The 17,739-nt window shown below is 31.0% G+C and overlaps 2 protein-coding genes across 8 annotated transcripts; one reads left to right on the plus strand and one right to left on the minus strand.

The window, feature by feature from the left end:
* Positions 1 to 1,196: 1,196 nt before the first annotated feature.
* LOC122572176 (protein tumorous imaginal discs, mitochondrial-like) lies at positions 1,197 to 6,417 on the plus strand. Of its 4 annotated transcripts, XM_043736840.1 has the most exons (7): positions 1,287 to 1,442; positions 1,926 to 2,163; positions 2,905 to 3,380; positions 4,392 to 4,655; positions 4,754 to 5,198; positions 5,643 to 5,750; positions 5,896 to 6,037. In XM_043736840.1, the coding sequence occupies exons 2-6, from the start codon at positions 1,968 to 1,970 to the stop codon at positions 5,741 to 5,743; spliced, it is 1,482 nt and encodes a 493-aa protein (XP_043592775.1). In that variant the 5' UTR covers positions 1,287 to 1,442; positions 1,926 to 1,967; the 3' UTR covers positions 5,744 to 5,750; positions 5,896 to 6,037. The 4 variants fall into 4 exon arrangements, with proteins under 4 accessions (XP_043592773.1, XP_043592772.1, XP_043592775.1 ...); XM_043736838.1 differs by lacking the exon at positions 5,643 to 5,750 and having other exon boundaries at positions 1,197 to 1,336; positions 5,896 to 6,417; XM_043736837.1 differs by lacking the exon at positions 5,643 to 5,750 and having other exon boundaries at positions 1,286 to 1,442; positions 5,896 to 6,417.
* A 151-nt stretch (positions 6,418 to 6,568) lies between these two features.
* Positions 6,569 to 17,456, minus strand: LOC122572177 (open rectifier potassium channel protein 1-like). Of its 4 annotated transcripts, XM_043736843.1 has the most exons (7): positions 17,318 to 17,456; positions 15,424 to 15,437; positions 14,524 to 14,648; positions 11,751 to 11,990; positions 9,674 to 10,006; positions 8,914 to 9,144; positions 6,569 to 7,867 (listed from the first exon to the last, which is right to left on the minus strand). In XM_043736843.1, exons 3-7 carry the CDS (start codon positions 14,582 to 14,584, stop codon positions 7,611 to 7,613), a joined length of 1,122 nt encoding a protein of 373 aa, XP_043592778.1. In that variant the 5' UTR covers positions 14,585 to 14,648; positions 15,424 to 15,437; positions 17,318 to 17,456; the 3' UTR covers positions 6,569 to 7,610. The 4 variants fall into 4 exon arrangements, with proteins under 4 accessions (XP_043592778.1, XP_043592777.1, XP_043592779.1 ...); XM_043736842.1 differs by lacking the exon at positions 15,424 to 15,437 and having other exon boundaries at positions 17,318 to 17,443; XM_043736844.1 differs by lacking the exons at positions 14,524 to 14,648; positions 15,424 to 15,437 and having other exon boundaries at positions 17,318 to 17,444.
* Between the last annotated feature and the right edge of the window lie 283 nt (positions 17,457 to 17,739).

A 17,739-nucleotide genomic window follows, 5' to 3' on the forward strand; every position in this document is an offset into this window, starting at 1 on the left:
AATTAGATTTATTTGGCCTTGAAAATTCGAAAACTATAATTTCATTGGATTGGCCAGGCAACAGCGTTGACATAGCGCAAACTGGGTGATGTGCTCTTTGTAAAGAATCAAATGTGGAGTATAACGCGCATCGAATTGTCTAGATAACCCCAACAGCAGCGGAGATACGTTCAATTAGATTTATTTGGCCTTGAAAATTGATAACTGTAAATGCAGTGGGTGTGAGATTTGAAGGAGTTGACGTAGCGCAAACCGGATTATGTGCTCTGTATTAACACTAGGTTTGCAGGCGTTTTGTATAGACCTATCTTTAGGTGCACCCGTCTAATTTACGGGTAAATGAAAATACGCATTTTTCTTTAAAAAATGGATTTATTCAAATTAAGTCTGAAAGGAACAGTATTAGTATATTTCGCTTCGCGTTTAAATTAATTATTAATAAATAAAAAGTCGTTTTTTGAATTGTCACTAAAAAAGTAACAATAACGTTGACACTAGATTTACGGAACCCGCTTTTTTACGGTTTTTGAAATGCGAAATGAAATATCTCAAAAACCATTGCATTAGTTTTAACCATCTTGCATCGTAAATTAATCATTCCATCTAAATAATTTTTGCACAAAATTATTGTTTTCTAGGCTTCCTAATTTTTGAAATCTGTATGTAGTATACCTATCTCTACGAAACCCGTTAAATTGTCGGGTTATCTGATTTCAGAAATAAATCTTATATGTTTGCTCCGTTCGTAAAGTCATTCCTGCTATAATAAATATAACAATGAAAGAAATGTCTTTACTAAGATGCCTCCAATTCGGCATCTCTCAATCAACGAACACTTGTCTGAATTAATTTTTACAGTAAACTTGAATTTAGCGTTAATTGCTAAATGCATTCTATGTAAAAATGTTACGTATAAGCAATTAAATCTCAAAAAGTATGATATGTGTTTTAAATCTTTAAAACTTGTTGTTTACATACACAATTGCGAAGAGTTTTACCAGGCAGCTACGCTGTATCCGCAGCCCGCTTACCGACTAAGCATATATGTATACATGGATTTATCGACATAATACAGTAGTATTGCAAGTTGCAGACACAAGATTGCGTTACATTACAAATCCTAACAAGTGGATCAAAGCGCTTAGTATGAACAAATTGATCAATATCGTCCGGTTATTAAGCTTTCCCTCCCCCCCTCCCCAGAAGAAGTTATCAGTGAATAATACATATATACGAATGTGCTTCATAGGTCTATACGAAATGACATTCATGTAGTCGCAACGTTCGTGTGCGGTTTGGTACATAGGCTAGTTTACGAAACAGTGTTCGTCTGGTTGTGAGTAGTACAGACGTCGTACCAACACGTGTGATCCGAGTTTTAAAAATGTGTTATTCTAGCTCAATATTTTGCATCCTGGATACTATACTGAAGTCTCAACTTCGTACCGAACCTTTTAATATTACAATTAATGCTGCTATTATTTGATATTAAATGTATAGTTCGGATACTTTTGCGACCTATGATTTGCCATTATATCAATAAAATCTTTCTCGATAAAATCAACTCGAATTTGTGTTAGATTTTTTAGATGTTGATTTCAATAGAATTGTCCTTACTTGTTGTCCATCAATAATAAATACAGCAATTTCAAAAATGTCTACTATACTGTAGAATCTGTGTCCATTTTATTTATAAATTATGGTTTGAATACTTTCGTGTATATATACTATTACTGAAAGCAGAGGATGGAAACATTGCCTATGCAAACTTAATATAAAATAAAAGATATAAATAAGGATTAATTTACAACAAATATTTTATTAACATATAATATTTTAATAACAAATAATAAGGAGCCAAAAATAATTTATCAGATCTCTCAAATTGTTAAATTTCTTAAATGTGGTATTAATATAACTTCCAGAAAACATGCTATAGTCCCAATGTGTCACGTGATAATACAGCCATGCGTCTTTTATGCAACATGGCGACCGGCAAAGGACTTGCAATCGTTTTCCGACCAAAGACTATTAATTTAATCAGCAACAATAAATTAAATAAATTGCCATGCGGTATTGTGCAAAGATGTAGCTCGTGTCACCGATCTGTTACAACAGTAGCATTGGGTGTCGGCAATTGGAACTCAAAAAAATCAGGAAAATGTAATGTATACGTCTGAACACGAATATCACGCAGATTACATCACACTTTATTCATAATACGTATTTTATTTTGAATTTGTTGACATGTTAGATATATCTTGGTATTTTGAAAAAATGTTCTATTTTTAATTATATATGATATCATGAATGCCTTGTTTTCTTACTTACAATTCTAATGAGTAAATTTTCAAAGTAAAATATAACCTGAAACTTCACAACACATGCTTTTCGTTTTTCCTCCTAACAATTGTTTATAGTAGTATCTCATATAGACTTTTGTTCTTTAAATTTTGTTCTAACATATTAATATAAATATCTGTTATTTTTATGCTAACATGTCAGAGTTATTAACTATGTTAACAAAATTTTAAAGTAAATAAATCATCTTATATAGGGTGTATAGAAAAGCTGGAGTAAATCCTTAAGAGCATATAGTACTCAAAACAAACAAAAATATCTTAATAATCATTGATCCAAAAACCATTAATTTTGAAGTTATAAAATGTTTATTATATGATTTATTTTATTAATTATATAAATTTACTAAAACTATAATTTATAATTTTTAAGTAGTTCATTAATATCTTATTTAGAAAAATAATCTCAATAAAAAATAGGTATACATGCATTAACAATATGTTTGTGTGTGTATCTTTTTCACTATTATTATTATTATTATTATTATTATATTTAGAAAAATTCTTTCTAACATAAAATATTATTTATTAAATATAATTGCAGATGTGATAGAAAATTTATCCAAAGTTCAAAGAGGAATACATACAACATGCAAACTATTAAAACGTAATTATTATGAAATATTGGGTGTATCTAAGAACGCTGCTGCAAAGGATATTAAAAAGGCTTACTATCAGCTTGCTAAGAAGTATCACCCTGATACAAATAAAGGAGATCCAGATGCAAGTAGAAAGTTTCAAGAAGTTTCAGAAGCATACGAAGTACTAAGTGATGATCAAAAAAGAAAAGAGTATGACACGTGGGGAGCCACATCAGAACAAATGGGGATGGGACAGGGCCGTGGTGGTGGTGGTGGTGGCCATGCTGAAGATTTTACTGAAGGTTGGCAATTCAGATCATCCATCAACCCGGAAGAATTATTTAGAAAGATATTTGGAGAAGCTGGATTTCAAAGTAATATCTTTAATGATTTTGAAGATTATCAAGAATCAAAGTATGGTTTTGGAGCAGCTCAAGAGGTATTTTTATATGTAGAGTAGATCCTCCTTATTTGAACTAATAGGGACACAAAACAGTTTAAATAATGGAATTTTTGGATAATAGAACAATCACTTTACTAATATGAAATTTCATTTATTCAAATACAGACTGAGATTAATTGATAGTTTTTTCAACTTTTTGTAGATCCCATATCTTTCTGGCTGCTAAATCGCATAATTTTTTCAACATAAATAACTGCATAGAGTTACATTCTCCCTATATGTCAAATCGTTAAAGCCCCTTTCCAAACATTACAAATGCTTCAGCATGAGAAGGCATCTCTTCATCACCACTTTTGTTTGCTGTGATCATTTGTGTAAAATCGTCATTATTATCGTGTTTATTGCGATGAAATCATTTCATTACATTAGTATATTTAAGATTTTTCTATTGTTGCCAGCACCAGAGGAATCAATGTGCTTTGAATAATTTTTAATATCATGTTTTTGATTTTTAATGTTTGTGACTGTGGCTTTTCCAACATCATGTATTTTTGCTAATTCTGTTGCACTTACACCACTTTTGAGTTATTTAATTACGTCGTATTTTGTTTTGATAGTTAGAACGTTATTAGCTGCATACTAAATTCTTGTAATCAGAATTCACTCGACCGAATAAAAAAAAGAGTACATTATATATGAACTAGTGGCTAATGAAATATGTACATACTTGAAACAAAAAGTGGTATCCGTTACTGGAAAATATTATGTTCGAATATTAGGATATTCGGATTATGGGTGTTCTACTGTACATGTATATATATACAGAGTATCTCAGAATTATAAGTTTAATTTCTAATGTTGCTGAAGTGAAATAAGCAATGAATATTTCAAAACAAATGAACCGGATTCATTGCATATATCACCTTTTTGATTCAGAATGACCAGAGTGGTCAAATATCCTAATAAAGTTGTTTCTTTGTGGGATACTATTATGTTATACATTGTGGTGTATTAATTATTTACAAGTTTTATTTCTCTGATTTTTAGGTTGTTATGAACTTAACATTTTCTCAAGCTGCCAGAGGAGTGAGTAAAGATATTCAGTTAAATGTAGTAGATAAGTGTCCAAAATGTTCAGGGTCACGATGTGAACCAGGAACGAAGGCAGTTAGGTGCCACTATTGTAATGGAACTGGAATGGAAACGATTAGTACTGGCCCTTTTGTAATGAGATCTACTTGTCGTTATTGTCATGGTAGCAGAATGTTCATTAAATATCCATGCACGGAATGTCAAGGGAAAGGACAAACGGTACAAATACATTTTTGTGTTAATTAAAATTAAATATATGTTTTTTTAATAAATATTTCTGTATGTTATAATTGTTTTACAATAAAATATTTTAATAGGTGCAACGCAGAAAAGTAACAGTCCCAGTACCAGCTGGTGTTGAAGATGGTCAAACTATTCGGATGGCTGTTGGTAATAAAGAAGTATTTATAACATTCCGTGTGGAAAAATCGAAATACTTTCGAAGAGATGGTGCAGACATACATACGGATGCTCAAATTTCGTTATCACAAGCAGTACTGGGTGGTACAATAAGAATAGAAGGCGTTTATGAAGATCATACTATACAAATTCGGCCTGGCACTTCGTCCCATACTAAAATTCGACTTAATAATAAAGGAATGAAAAAAGTAAATGGCACAGGACATGGAGACCATTATGTACAAATTAAAATTGTTGTACCTACAAAATTAACTGATAAACAATTGGCATTACTCCAAGCTTATGCTGAACTTGAAGATGATACACCTGGAACTATACATAGCATAACATATAAAACAGATGGTAAGGATAAACATGATGAATCATAATACTGGGAACAGTACATTACAAAAGTAGAGAAAAGTTAATAACATATTTGTGTTTTGTCTTCTTTTTTCTTCTTTATATAATAAATTAAATTTAGTAGCAATTTTGAAGTTATAAATATTCCGAATAGAATTTTTTTAATAATTTTTGTTTCTCGTAAAATCAAGTATAAGATTTGATTTGTGTGTCGCTTGAGTTTCCTCATGTGTACCTGGCCTTGCTAATTAAATAAATGATGTAAAAATTTATATATGCGTTTCATTAGTGTTTCATATTAATAAAATATGTTTTTGAAGAATAAAAGAATGTTAACAGACTGCATACCAAATAACGTAATAATCAAACAAGTTTTATATATCTCCGTAATTTCTTTACTTTACAAGTTCTTTTATCTTGAGAGTACACGTACTTTTTTGGCAGGTCCAGAGGTAAAAACTCAAGCGAGACAGAATACACAAAGCGAACCAAATGATGAAAATGATGGTCTCCTTAGCAAAATCAAGAAAGCAATATTTGGGTAAAACTTGGGTGAGTGAATCTTTAGGAGGAAACGCAAAAATTATTTTTTTCTGTATAATTTATCTGTACGATTAATAAGTTCATAATAAAGTGTGATCTTTTAATATAGATTATTCTGAGAAATTCTATTCTATTACATTTGTTTTACCTACAGGAACTAAACAAAGTTATGCTGGTCCTTTGAATTTGTTGGAATCCATACGAATAGCATTAGGTGACAAGGATATTTCTCATATAGACTCTGGGTCTTCTGAATGCGAAGGTCGAGAAGATAAATCTCAAAATAATAATGGAATGAAAAGCAGTAGCTCGATAAATGAAGATGTTGACACAATGAGAAGACGAAAAGTATCCTAAATTCAATTCTAAAAAATTATTTGCAGCATCACTAGAAGCAATTAAACAAGAAATATAAAAGTAAAAGTTATTATCATGTAAAAGATTCTGATGCATCGATATTATAAATATTGCTTAAATTCCAAACAAATTGATTGTAATCCACTTTTTCAAACGTAATTATATATTGGGAATATTGTTTATTTGATTAACATAGTTTGTTAATGTACTTTTGCAAATGTATTCATACAAAGATTAATAGTTACCGAAGTATCAGAATTAATAGATAATTATAGTTATATTACTTGTGTAATAAACTACACAAACTGTCACATTTCTACTTATGTTTTATCACTATATCCTTCATTCCATACCATACTATCCAAAACAATTTTATATGTTTAACATTTTATTATTAATTTTAATATCTTGAATTTCATTTCACTGCATTTGGTATAAATTAATTTAGCGCAAATGAAACAAAACTATAAAGTATAAATTTAATTTATTAGTTTAACTACATTGATTACAAATGCAGAAGTATGTGTAAAATATAAACAATATATAATAATGGATTATAGATAATATCCATACTATGATTTTAAATCAGTATTTTACTTTAAATAATTTCTTCAGTAATCAATTGTTTAAGGTTCAAGTAATACAGATATGTATACATATACATGATTTTTTAATTTGGCAAGTATAGTATAATCATATTAGAAAGTTACACGATAAATATGATTTAGTAAATATCAATATTGAATTTTTTGAATGTAAGTACAACAGAATGGAAGAAAATTTATTGATTGAAAGAGATAGATAGATGTTCATGTTAATCATTTTTAATAAAATGATTTCTAACACATTTTATGTTTTCATATCAAAATTTTCATTATTCTTGTCATATATTAATATTTACTGTATGTACAATGATATTTTTATGCATGTGAAAATAGAGTGTGTTAATGCTCGTAGTAATTAAAAATACTTACTAATTGATGCAGAATATGTTTTATTACACCTGCTGCTTACGAAGAACGTTAATTTATTGGATATTCTTAACTAGAGATATTAAATATTTACATAATTTAAAAGTATTTATATAAATATTATATAAAATATTTATGAAATAATTTTATCGATTCTGGAGTTTATGACGCATGTAGTATTGTATATATGTATGTATATATTCAATTATTTCATTCATTTTATGCCGATATCGTGTTTCGTATTATCTAACGAATGCTAATAAATTATGATGTTATAGCTGAAGAATTTTGTTATTTATAATATATACTTTGTAATTAAAACATATGGTGTAAATGTGGAACATAGAATTCTATTGTGTTTTATATATTTATAATTTTTTATAAAATTTTATTCTGAAAATTATCGATCTTGAAATTACATTTTACTGATATGTATAATTTAATGCAATTCAGTGAAATATGCATTACAACGAAACAGCTTTATGACAAATTATCTTTAAGATAGTTATATATTCGAAATATAAAACGTTTATTGAAAATACTAAGCTTCGATTAATAAACCATATTTGAGACCAATATTGGTCAAGTTCTGAGTAGTTGATACACCCAAAACCGCAACCGCAATAGCAGCAATAGTGACTGCACCTTCCAAGTAAAGACCGTATAATACTCGCACATAGCCAACTATTGTTGAAAGACCACCAGCAGCAGTAAAATCTAATGGAAATAGAACACTTGCTGCAATTGGCCTGGATCTAGCTACTCCAAAACACAAAACTCCCAGCAGATAGTAAGTGGCTGTAATTGAAAATAATGTATAGTTACTCACATTAATATTCGAACACAGTACTATGTCTGCGACGATAATGAGTTATTCTGAGTGGTAATTTTTATCGACCTTAATTTTATTTCACCCTGTACATGACATTATTTACTTAAAGTCATATTCTAAATCAATTGTCAAAGTTTTGCTTTTTTAATATGAAACATGCCTTATAAGGGCATATTTTTATCCTAATAAAAAAATAATACTTGAATTAGATCTTATGACAAAGACCCCTAACACAAGTCCCATTGAAATCATTGATGACATATTTACTGACACTAAATTTTACCAGCATCAGACCAACACCACAGTTGACCGACACCAGACTATATCAACAATGGCTTCAACTTAATTATTATGTTTGACAGTATGGCTGTCAGTATCAGCACAGGCAAATAAGATCGGATTTTTACTTATGCATGTAAGTTTATTGTCGCAGATAAAATCGGTGGCCGATCGTCTTACAGCAGTCGGGTTAAAAATGCTAACCCAAACTTAACACAAACCAGGAACTTGATATTGATTTGTATTGAAATTACATTCAAACTTATCGTAGATTGAAATTTACAAACCAAAACTTATTTAATTGCTAAGCAGTTTGTGTTCGATATTGGATTTGGATTGGTTCCTTAATCCGCACACCGTAAGGTGGCAGGCTATCAATCATCTGTAGCATAAAATCTATCTAAGTAAAAGTCCTCTCTTACTTCCCTGTGCTACTATTACCAGTCAATCGAATTGTCGTCAGCAAAAGCTGTGGTCTATGAAATCTGGAGTTGATTAAATTTGGTGTCAGTGAATAGTCATCGGTGAAATCTGTGTCAATGGTTTCAATGGGATCTCCTAAAACTGTCCTGTTTGTAATTAATCGCGTAAAGTTAATAGACATATAAATTTACTCCAAGTTTTTACTTTTTCGGATCACTAATCGTGATAACGTTATATTAACCAATTTCGTTAGAAAAATTATATGAATATTATAAGTGTATACACATGGGCATTATGATTTTATAATTACCTACACAAACGAAGGGCACTACCTTAACCCATTTTGGTACTGGCGGTGTATAACTTAGCTCTGTTTGCTCATATCCTTCAAGTATCCTCGATATAGCATATCTTTGTAATCGTACTGCTAACAGAAGACCAAGATTCATAACTAAAAGAAAATGTGCAGGTATACCAATTGCTGCAAAAATAACAGTTACTGTTCGACCAGCTGTCGTTCGTGGAACCGGGGCACCAAAACCTAAGAGAAATAAAAGCATATTACAAACTGGCAAAAGTAAAAAAATATATGTGCTTATACGTAACTATGTTGCTTAAACATCTAAAAATAGCATAGAATAAATGAAAGTAAGCGCCCGATTATATTTTTCGAAAGATTCGTTATCAGACTGTGTATTTTTGTGAACTTATAGGAAATTAGAAAGTCCAAAATTACACAAAATATACATAGCATGAAAGACATGTAAATTATTCAATGTATAATGCTTTCAATAATATTTGTTAGGTAAAACAATTTTGTACCGAGGTTTAATTTTATCAATTATATTCTCAAAAATATAAATTTCCATAAAAATCCGCAGTCTATTCGTTATTTCTCCAAAGTTTGCTAATGTTACATTTTACACTAATTATTTAAAGAAACAATGCACATGCAATGTGCATATTAAAATCTTGCACTTGAAACTAATACCGTTTGTATTTTTTCTTTGTTATATTTATCGCAATAATTAAGAAGCATTTATTTGCTACAGAAACAACATTTTAATTACCAAGAGTGGTGAGAAGTGAAAGCGCAAATAAGATACAACCCGGAAACGTCCAAAGTTGTCCACTATTTCCACTTTCGCCATATCCAGAACTAACTGCCATCAATAGCAACTGCTCGTGTTTTTCTACATATTGGTGCACTTTGTTACTCCAAAGCGGTTCTACGTCTTCTTCTTTTTCTGTACGCAACTGTCTCAATTCCGTCGCTAAGCCAACTGCTAAATCTTTCTGCATATCCTTCAATTTTACAACTTGCTCACGTTCCCGAGGTCCCTCAATGGCACAAAAAGCCACTGCACCAGCAATTGCCCAAATGGTAAGTAACCACGTCAATCCTATAATACGTAAACCACGTTTGTTAATTAAAAATAGTAAAAGCGAATTACACATTAAAATTGTTTGCCGATATGAGAATCATTTTTTTCAATAAATCACTGTACGCCCCGCTGTTTAGGTTGACCTCCTTTCGTTCGTATAAGGAGGTTTACTCGCGTGCAGGGATATTTTGGTCTATTTTTAATTATCAATAAAGACAAAGCCGAAAACACAATTTTTTATTCTTGATTTTCATCTTATTTCGGCGTCAAGAATCACCCCTTAAATTATGAAACATCTGTAGCCGAACACTCTGTACGGTGGCATACGAAAATATTCAAACACTACTACAAGCTTTGATTTCAAAAGCTTTGCTTCGAGAGCTCATTGTACACCTAAGGACAATGGAAAAAATCCATATATATATATCTTCTATCTATATTAGTTTATGCGATATAATGAATTTTCTGTTTTTATTTTGTGTTATCTAATTATTAGAGGCGCGCGGATATTCGATATTTCGAGTTCGGACGGGGTCGAGAATTCTACCCGAGATTATGTCGTGATCCTCAAAGTTCGTAACGTCTGCGTACTTCCGATATGTCGTATTATTTCTTATAGTCAAATGTGGAAATCTTTCTAAATCTAAACGTTGAAAATCCGATTGTAAAATTAAAAAAAAAGCAGACCAGATCCAAGCCTCGGGTACGAGCAACTTTGAGTACCCGCACATCCCTACTAATCACCTTCACAGAAAATTACCACTGTAAACGTCTTGTCATGGATCCGATTACATTCTGAATGATTTCTAAATTTGCCGAAAAGCTTGTTCCATTCTGAACCTTAATATGTTAACATCATCAATAGAGTTTTCATTGTTTGCAAAATTTCTTATATCTCATAAACGAAGACAGAGCGTACGTTTATATGAACTTCTCTCATTGTTTTTAGATTTACAACCAACTCCTCAAGCGAGTCTCACACGTTCTGTTACACCCTGTATACTATGTGAAATATTTGAAAATCTCTTTAGCACTGTAACGAGACTCGACCTCGATTATTACTCCTACCTCGAGTCTGAAAATCGGATCTGAAAATGTAATAGAGGTTACAAGATATTTATTGGAAGCATACGTTTCGCAAAGATCAACAAAGTATTTCAACAGTCAATTATGCATTATATTCATAGAACACGGTATGTAGCGAGACCATCTTTACCATTTATACGAGTAAAACTATGACTTTTAGTTTCTGCAACTCTGGCCTTGTTTGGAAACTCCTCTATAATTGGACTTTCTATAATAGAAGTTCGACACTTTTCCCCAGTACCTATTATTCTTTGTTCACATAATAGGAGCTCTTCAGATAAGTGAATTCAACCAGTAAGAGTTCAGTTAATCGACTAAATTACTAACTTAACTAAAGTTTCGTTCCAATAGTTGGAGTTCATATAAGTAGAGTTCTACTGTAACTGAATGTTTAAGACTACTAGTCGTGCTGTATACTAATTTCGCACTAAATGTATCCTTGGCGATAAATGTCTTGTGACTTCTATATCCATTTTCGGATTGATTTCAAATTTTAGTATTATAAGATTAGTTATGTGGAGACAAAAACAGTATTCATAAAAATATTGTGTGGTAAGTGTTCGAATACTTTCATGAGCCACTATATGTATATTTTATGAAAAGTATCTTCAATACACTATTTTTTAATAGCAATTGTAAATTATGAGCGAAAGAAGAGATATCAATGTATTTTTACCAAACAACGAGAGTGATAATCTTCCTAGAAATCTAATATGTCTCCATATTTTCGAAAATCCTTTTACATTTGACGAAGCTACATCTTCTTCTTCGACGATATCTTTAACGGATGGTAAAACCCTGAGTCGCAATGGTAGTCCAACTGTTGTTTGAATAGCAATTGATTTCGTCGGTTTTTCGGAATTTGCGGTCGTTTTGTATCGCGGAGAGATGTCTTCCGAAACTGTTGTAGGTGTATCTAAGAATAATAGACTAAATTATTACTATACTTCCAAAGTATATAATTTTAATGCAACCTTTAAATGTGATTTTCTTGCTTTATAATGTATCACAAAGATGATAAAAAATGATGATAAGAAGGAAATATATTTTCTTTGCTCAAGATCATTATAGTTAAATATAACATTGTCACTAATAACGACGAGCCTCGCAAATCTTTAAGAATACAAGGTCTGGCACAATAACATGTACAGGTGGGCGTGAGGTGATTTCTTATGAAAAAATAAGAAGAAAATTTGACTAGCGTATACTTGAACTTGGCTGATCACCGAGTATGAGGAAATAATCGGCAGGAAATTATACTATACATGAAAATAAGTCGAAAATAAGTGGAAAAAATTTTTCATTTTCAAGATTTTTTGTTTTCGAGAAAAATAAATTTGAAAATATATCATGCGCGTGTACCAGGCCTGTTCTTAACTAAGCATATCGTTGCTTGGCATTGATAGTGGCATATCTCAACAAATTTTAAACTATACTATGTTTCTATTTTTATCATGTAAAACAGTAAATATTTACAACTCCATCGGTTTTGCGTCATAAGGAAAAATTATTACTTATGCTGTTATCAACCTGGCCTTAGCTTTACAACACTGGCTCATCTTCAGTCGTTTTGCGACAAGTGGAAAGTTATACTGCTTTCGCGAATAGTCGCATATCTTGTATCAAGTCAGCCTTATAATATCATTGAAACGACTCGCGAAGATTTCTTTGTAAATTTGAAAAAAACTCTTCTCTAAAATATATATTTTTCGGGTTGTGCCACTATCAATGTTGTGTCAAGCAGCGGCACTCAAACTTTATTTTCTTGGGAATGAAACCTTAAATGGAAAGTATCTTTACTTATTTTTGCACGTATAATAATCTCCTGTTGACTGTTTCCTCTTACCCAGTCGCTAATTAGTCACGATCAAGCGTCCTAGACAAATTTTCAAATTCGATTTTCTCAGAAATTAAGCTTCGAATGAAAAAACGTTATTCGATATTTTCTCCTTATTTTTTATAAGGAATCATCATATGGCCGCTTGTCTATAGCCTATACATACATGTTATTCGATTCGATCCTGTATATGTACATAGATATGTTCCTGTAATGCATGAAATGTTATTACTTCGTTGAATTTATTGTGTATATTGTCAATATATTTCTTTAATTTGAATTACAATTATATAGTACAGTACAGTATATACGCATCTTGAAACTCATCTAAATTTTCTTAGGCTTAACTTTCAATTTTAAACTCTATAGTGTGTTCCGCTGTCCTACATTCGGTTTTTCCTTACGTATTGATTTAGTTCTTCTTAACGCGTTATTATTAATGAAACCAGAAATAGCATATACATCCAACCGGTGATATAGTCATCAAACTTATACTCCTGTACAATTCTGTAAATTATATAGTATAATTATTTAAAAGTATGTATAGTATGTAATACATGTACATGTATACATATAAACGAGCTTGAAGGCATAGAAATAAAGATAAAGATTTTGTCACAAAATAATTAGAGAAGCTTAGAAATATTTTAAAACTATCGCCAAAATGGATTGCTTTATTTTAATTTTACTTTCTCTCACTTTTATTATTTTATTTAATATTGTTGTAAATTTATGCTTTGTGTGTTTTATAAACATTTTTATATGTCTTATATAAAAAAAATGTAAAATTTTGACCTATTATAAAGAATAATTATACTTTAGGAATTATTATTATTATTATTTATCGTCGCTTAAATTCGGTTTGTCTCTAATAAATGACTCTACTAAATATAAGTATAATTAGCTTCCATCTATTATTAAATAATCAATTAACGAGTAACTAAGTGTGGAGATAGTAGTAGTAAATCTAAACGTACACATATCAAAAGAGCAAATGAATATTTCACAACATGATATAAAACTATGTGATTAGAACTAGATTTACACGTAGAATGATCACTATTTCCCGTTCCATATACACACATATATTCTAACTGGTTCGTAATTTAAATATCTTTTTATGTTTCAACATACTTACATTGACATATCTGTGTCAAATTAAGTTAATATATCGACTTGTATAAGTTATTGTATGAGGTGTATTTGAAACTGAAACTAAGAAGAAAGCATAAAAAAATGTGAAGATCACAGGACCGTGAAGAGTTAAACTGTTATATAATTTATATAAGATACACGTCTCTATGTCTAAACATTTTAAAGAATTCATTTTGAAAATAGTATATTTTCCAATAACGTTTACTTGAATGTACAGGAATCGGAGAAAATAAAATATACGTATATATGCATGCATAATATCAATATGACGCATAAGAGATGTTTCCATTATTTTGTCCAACCTCTCTAACCTAACCCCAACCTCTGTACACAATATGCTCATATGATCAAATAATCTTGACAAACACTGTTAATATTTAATCAATGATACATAAATGTAAGTATCTTTAATACGTTATCATACGATGTTAAAACACTTGACAAAAATTAGCCATACCTATTGCAAAAACTACATCGTTGTCGTCTTCATTCTGGTTGTGCCTCTGCTGTTCGGTCATCGTTATGTGAAACTCGGTAACGCGACGTCCGATCTCGTCCTTCGATTTCGGATGTATTACGTTCCTATGGGCAGAATGTCGTATTTTGTGGATCTTGATCGCCCTATGCATTTTCTTCCCGGCATGTTGTTTACGAGCGCATGTAACAGCGGACAGCGAAACAGGTGTCAACTTCGCAACGTCTATAACATCACTAACGGGCGTCGCAACACCCCCAAGGATTGGCGGTGCTGGGAAAAGGGGCACGTCCATTGACAAAGGTCAAGGTTCCTCTGCTTATGAAGTACAATGCTATCATCAATAGCGATTTCTTTCTTTAACCTAGTCCTTTGTTGGTTCTACACCAATGTATCAAGGTAACGGAGACATGTGTAACTTCTTTCTTTACACATATAACTACTGCACTGGTGATGCAATCGTTTCCATTCCATAACTTTTTATCCATGACCTTTCGGTATGGACAAATTTAATTTATAAAGAATATTTACAGAGGAACAAAGAAGTTTTGGGTTGAAACTGGTTCGTAAGAAATGTTTGTACAAGAGGAAACTGTTTGGTAGCATTTTATATTTAATGGATTTAAATTCGAGCATCTTTTGATACTTTTGATATTTTCAAGTTTTATGTTTTATTTATTTCTAGTTGTATTTAAAAGAGATAATGATAGGAATGTTCGTTCCATTTCGTGGTCATCATTATATGTATTGCTTTTGTAAAATTTACGTAAGAGTTATAGCTTACTTTATGTTTTTATTTCATAGAATATTATTATAATTTGTTCTTAATATCTTATTAATGCATGTAATATTAGAAAATTTTCTAATTCATTTATGACTTACTATTGCAACAACATCTGAAATAATGAAAACAAATTTCTGCGTTAGTTCAAAATATGAATAGTAACCATTTTGATTCTATTTATTTTCTTTCTATATTTTATCTATATATTCTATTTATCTCCTCTAGTCGATCACTTGCAAAAATTTAATTATTTAATTATACTAGATAAGGTTACTTGAGGCGGTGCTAGGTCTAGATTACTGCACACCTAAGTATATAATACCAGGCAAGGCTCAAAGAGAAAGAGAAGGTTGGGGTTAGAGCAGGGGAAGAGCTTTGAGATATGAAGAGAGTATAAGAAGAGGTGTAGGTGGATTATTAGGTAAAGAATGCGTAAAAAAAGAAAGGAAAATTAGAAGAACTGAAAGTATCAAAGCAAGAAAAGAATGCTTTTAGAGAAGTGATTGCAGCCAGCTAGGTGTAGAAAATTTAAGACAGCAGGAGATTAATATAATTAAGGTTCTGACGGAAAAGGACGAAGAGTTGCAAGGTCAATATGTAATATAATAGAATTTGGAATGTCAAATATAATAGTAGGTACAAATATGTACATAAGAATAGTGGATAAAGCGAAATATCTAGAGAATGAAGGAAAAGGAGGCAGCCAGAGGCCTGTAGACGGGAAAATCGTTACTGGTTGGAAGAGGAAAAGAGAAAATGTATTTTATGTATGTTAGAAATAGGCACTATAGATAGTGCTATAAAAATTATTAAAATGCTGCTAAGTTTCTAGCGTACTAAGAGAGGAAGAGACAGGAGAATAGGGTTGTCATTTATAAAATCACCGGATTTTCAGAGGTCAATTTCGCCCCCTTAAAGTGAATTTGAACAGGAGAAAAAATTTGCTTAATACATTTCTGTGTTTTCTCCACATATCCCCAAAGTTTCTTAATTTTTAGAATTTGCAGGTTACGAATCTTCCGTTGTCGAATGAAAAAATCTCTCCACTACTTCGATAGCCTACTTCTTTACTACCCTGTACTACCACTACCCTCCCTCTTTCGTCTTCAATTCAGTGGTTGGAATATTTGTTATTCTTTCCATTCCTTATACGTCACTATGACATACCTTTGTGCATAATACGGAAACTAGAACCAACCATCCTATATATGTATAATCTTGACAACATATTTCAAGGGCATCAAAATCAGTAAGGAGGTAACTATTCGACAACTTGGCCAAGTTTATTGATATTTATATTATAATCTTCTTTTACTATTCGAAAGAGCAAGATAACAAAACCTAATTTCTGTGTCACCCTATATGATCGTAATAAAAGCTTATATAACGTATTAATAGTAAGTATAATGTAATGAAAAGTTTAAAGATTTATTAAATTAATTTTCGATATTTAACTATCCGTTACAAATGATTTATTTTAGCATATTTTCTATCTGTAATTGTCGATATTATTTTTTCACATGCATATTTCGTTGAATAATCGTGTCAAACAAATTTACAAAAATAAGAATTATATTATTTATATGTTCTTTCACTTTTTAACTCTCATATAATTATACTTATTATATTATACTTCAAATGTAGTTAAGAAATATATAGAATTATTCGTTCAATCTCTGTTTAAAGAATACTAAGTTCAAACCACTCGAACGTACTATAGGTCAATCGTAGTATATCCACGATGCTCGATGCTTAAAAATTATAAACAATGCTTATGTTTCTATTTTCCTAGATATCGAATGCATGCTCCTTTTCCCTCGCGTTTGTGATGTAAATGTAATCTCAAAGTAAACGTTTAAAAAAAGGAGCTGATAAAGGAGTGATAACATAAAAACAAAGCTGATAAAGCTGCACTTAAAGGTCATGTAATATACGTGTACATATTTATCATACCGGTGATTATGTCTTCTTTAAATCTACTCGTGTACTTACCATATACACGTACGACCATTGAATGAAAGTCCACACATCAATATGTAGGCACGACCACACATAATAAACGCGGTTGGTACATCATAAATGAAAGGGAATGAAAGGAATATAAAGTTGAACTTCAAAATTACGATGTTTAGGAATCAAGACGAGACGATCCGTATACTCCTCCGAACAATTTACAGACTACTGGCTTCGAATTGCATTTCGTAGATTTGGCGCATTGCATGCTACGATGAAGGATGTAGTAACGTAAATGGTTCCCTATCGATACACTAAAATTAGAACGTAACCTTGGAATAAATCACGAAGATATTAGCCAAATTTCAACGCACTCCTCGTTTTCTCCAGTAAGATACATCACAGAAGGTCATTGTCGGATGTTGACCTAATGATATATGAATAATTTACAGTAAATACAG

This window comes from Bombus pyrosoma, linkage group LG10 (genome assembly GCF_014825855.1).
Source record: "Bombus pyrosoma isolate SC7728 linkage group LG10, ASM1482585v1, whole genome shotgun sequence".
NCBI lineage: Eukaryota > Metazoa > Arthropoda > Insecta > Hymenoptera > Apidae > Bombus > Bombus pyrosoma.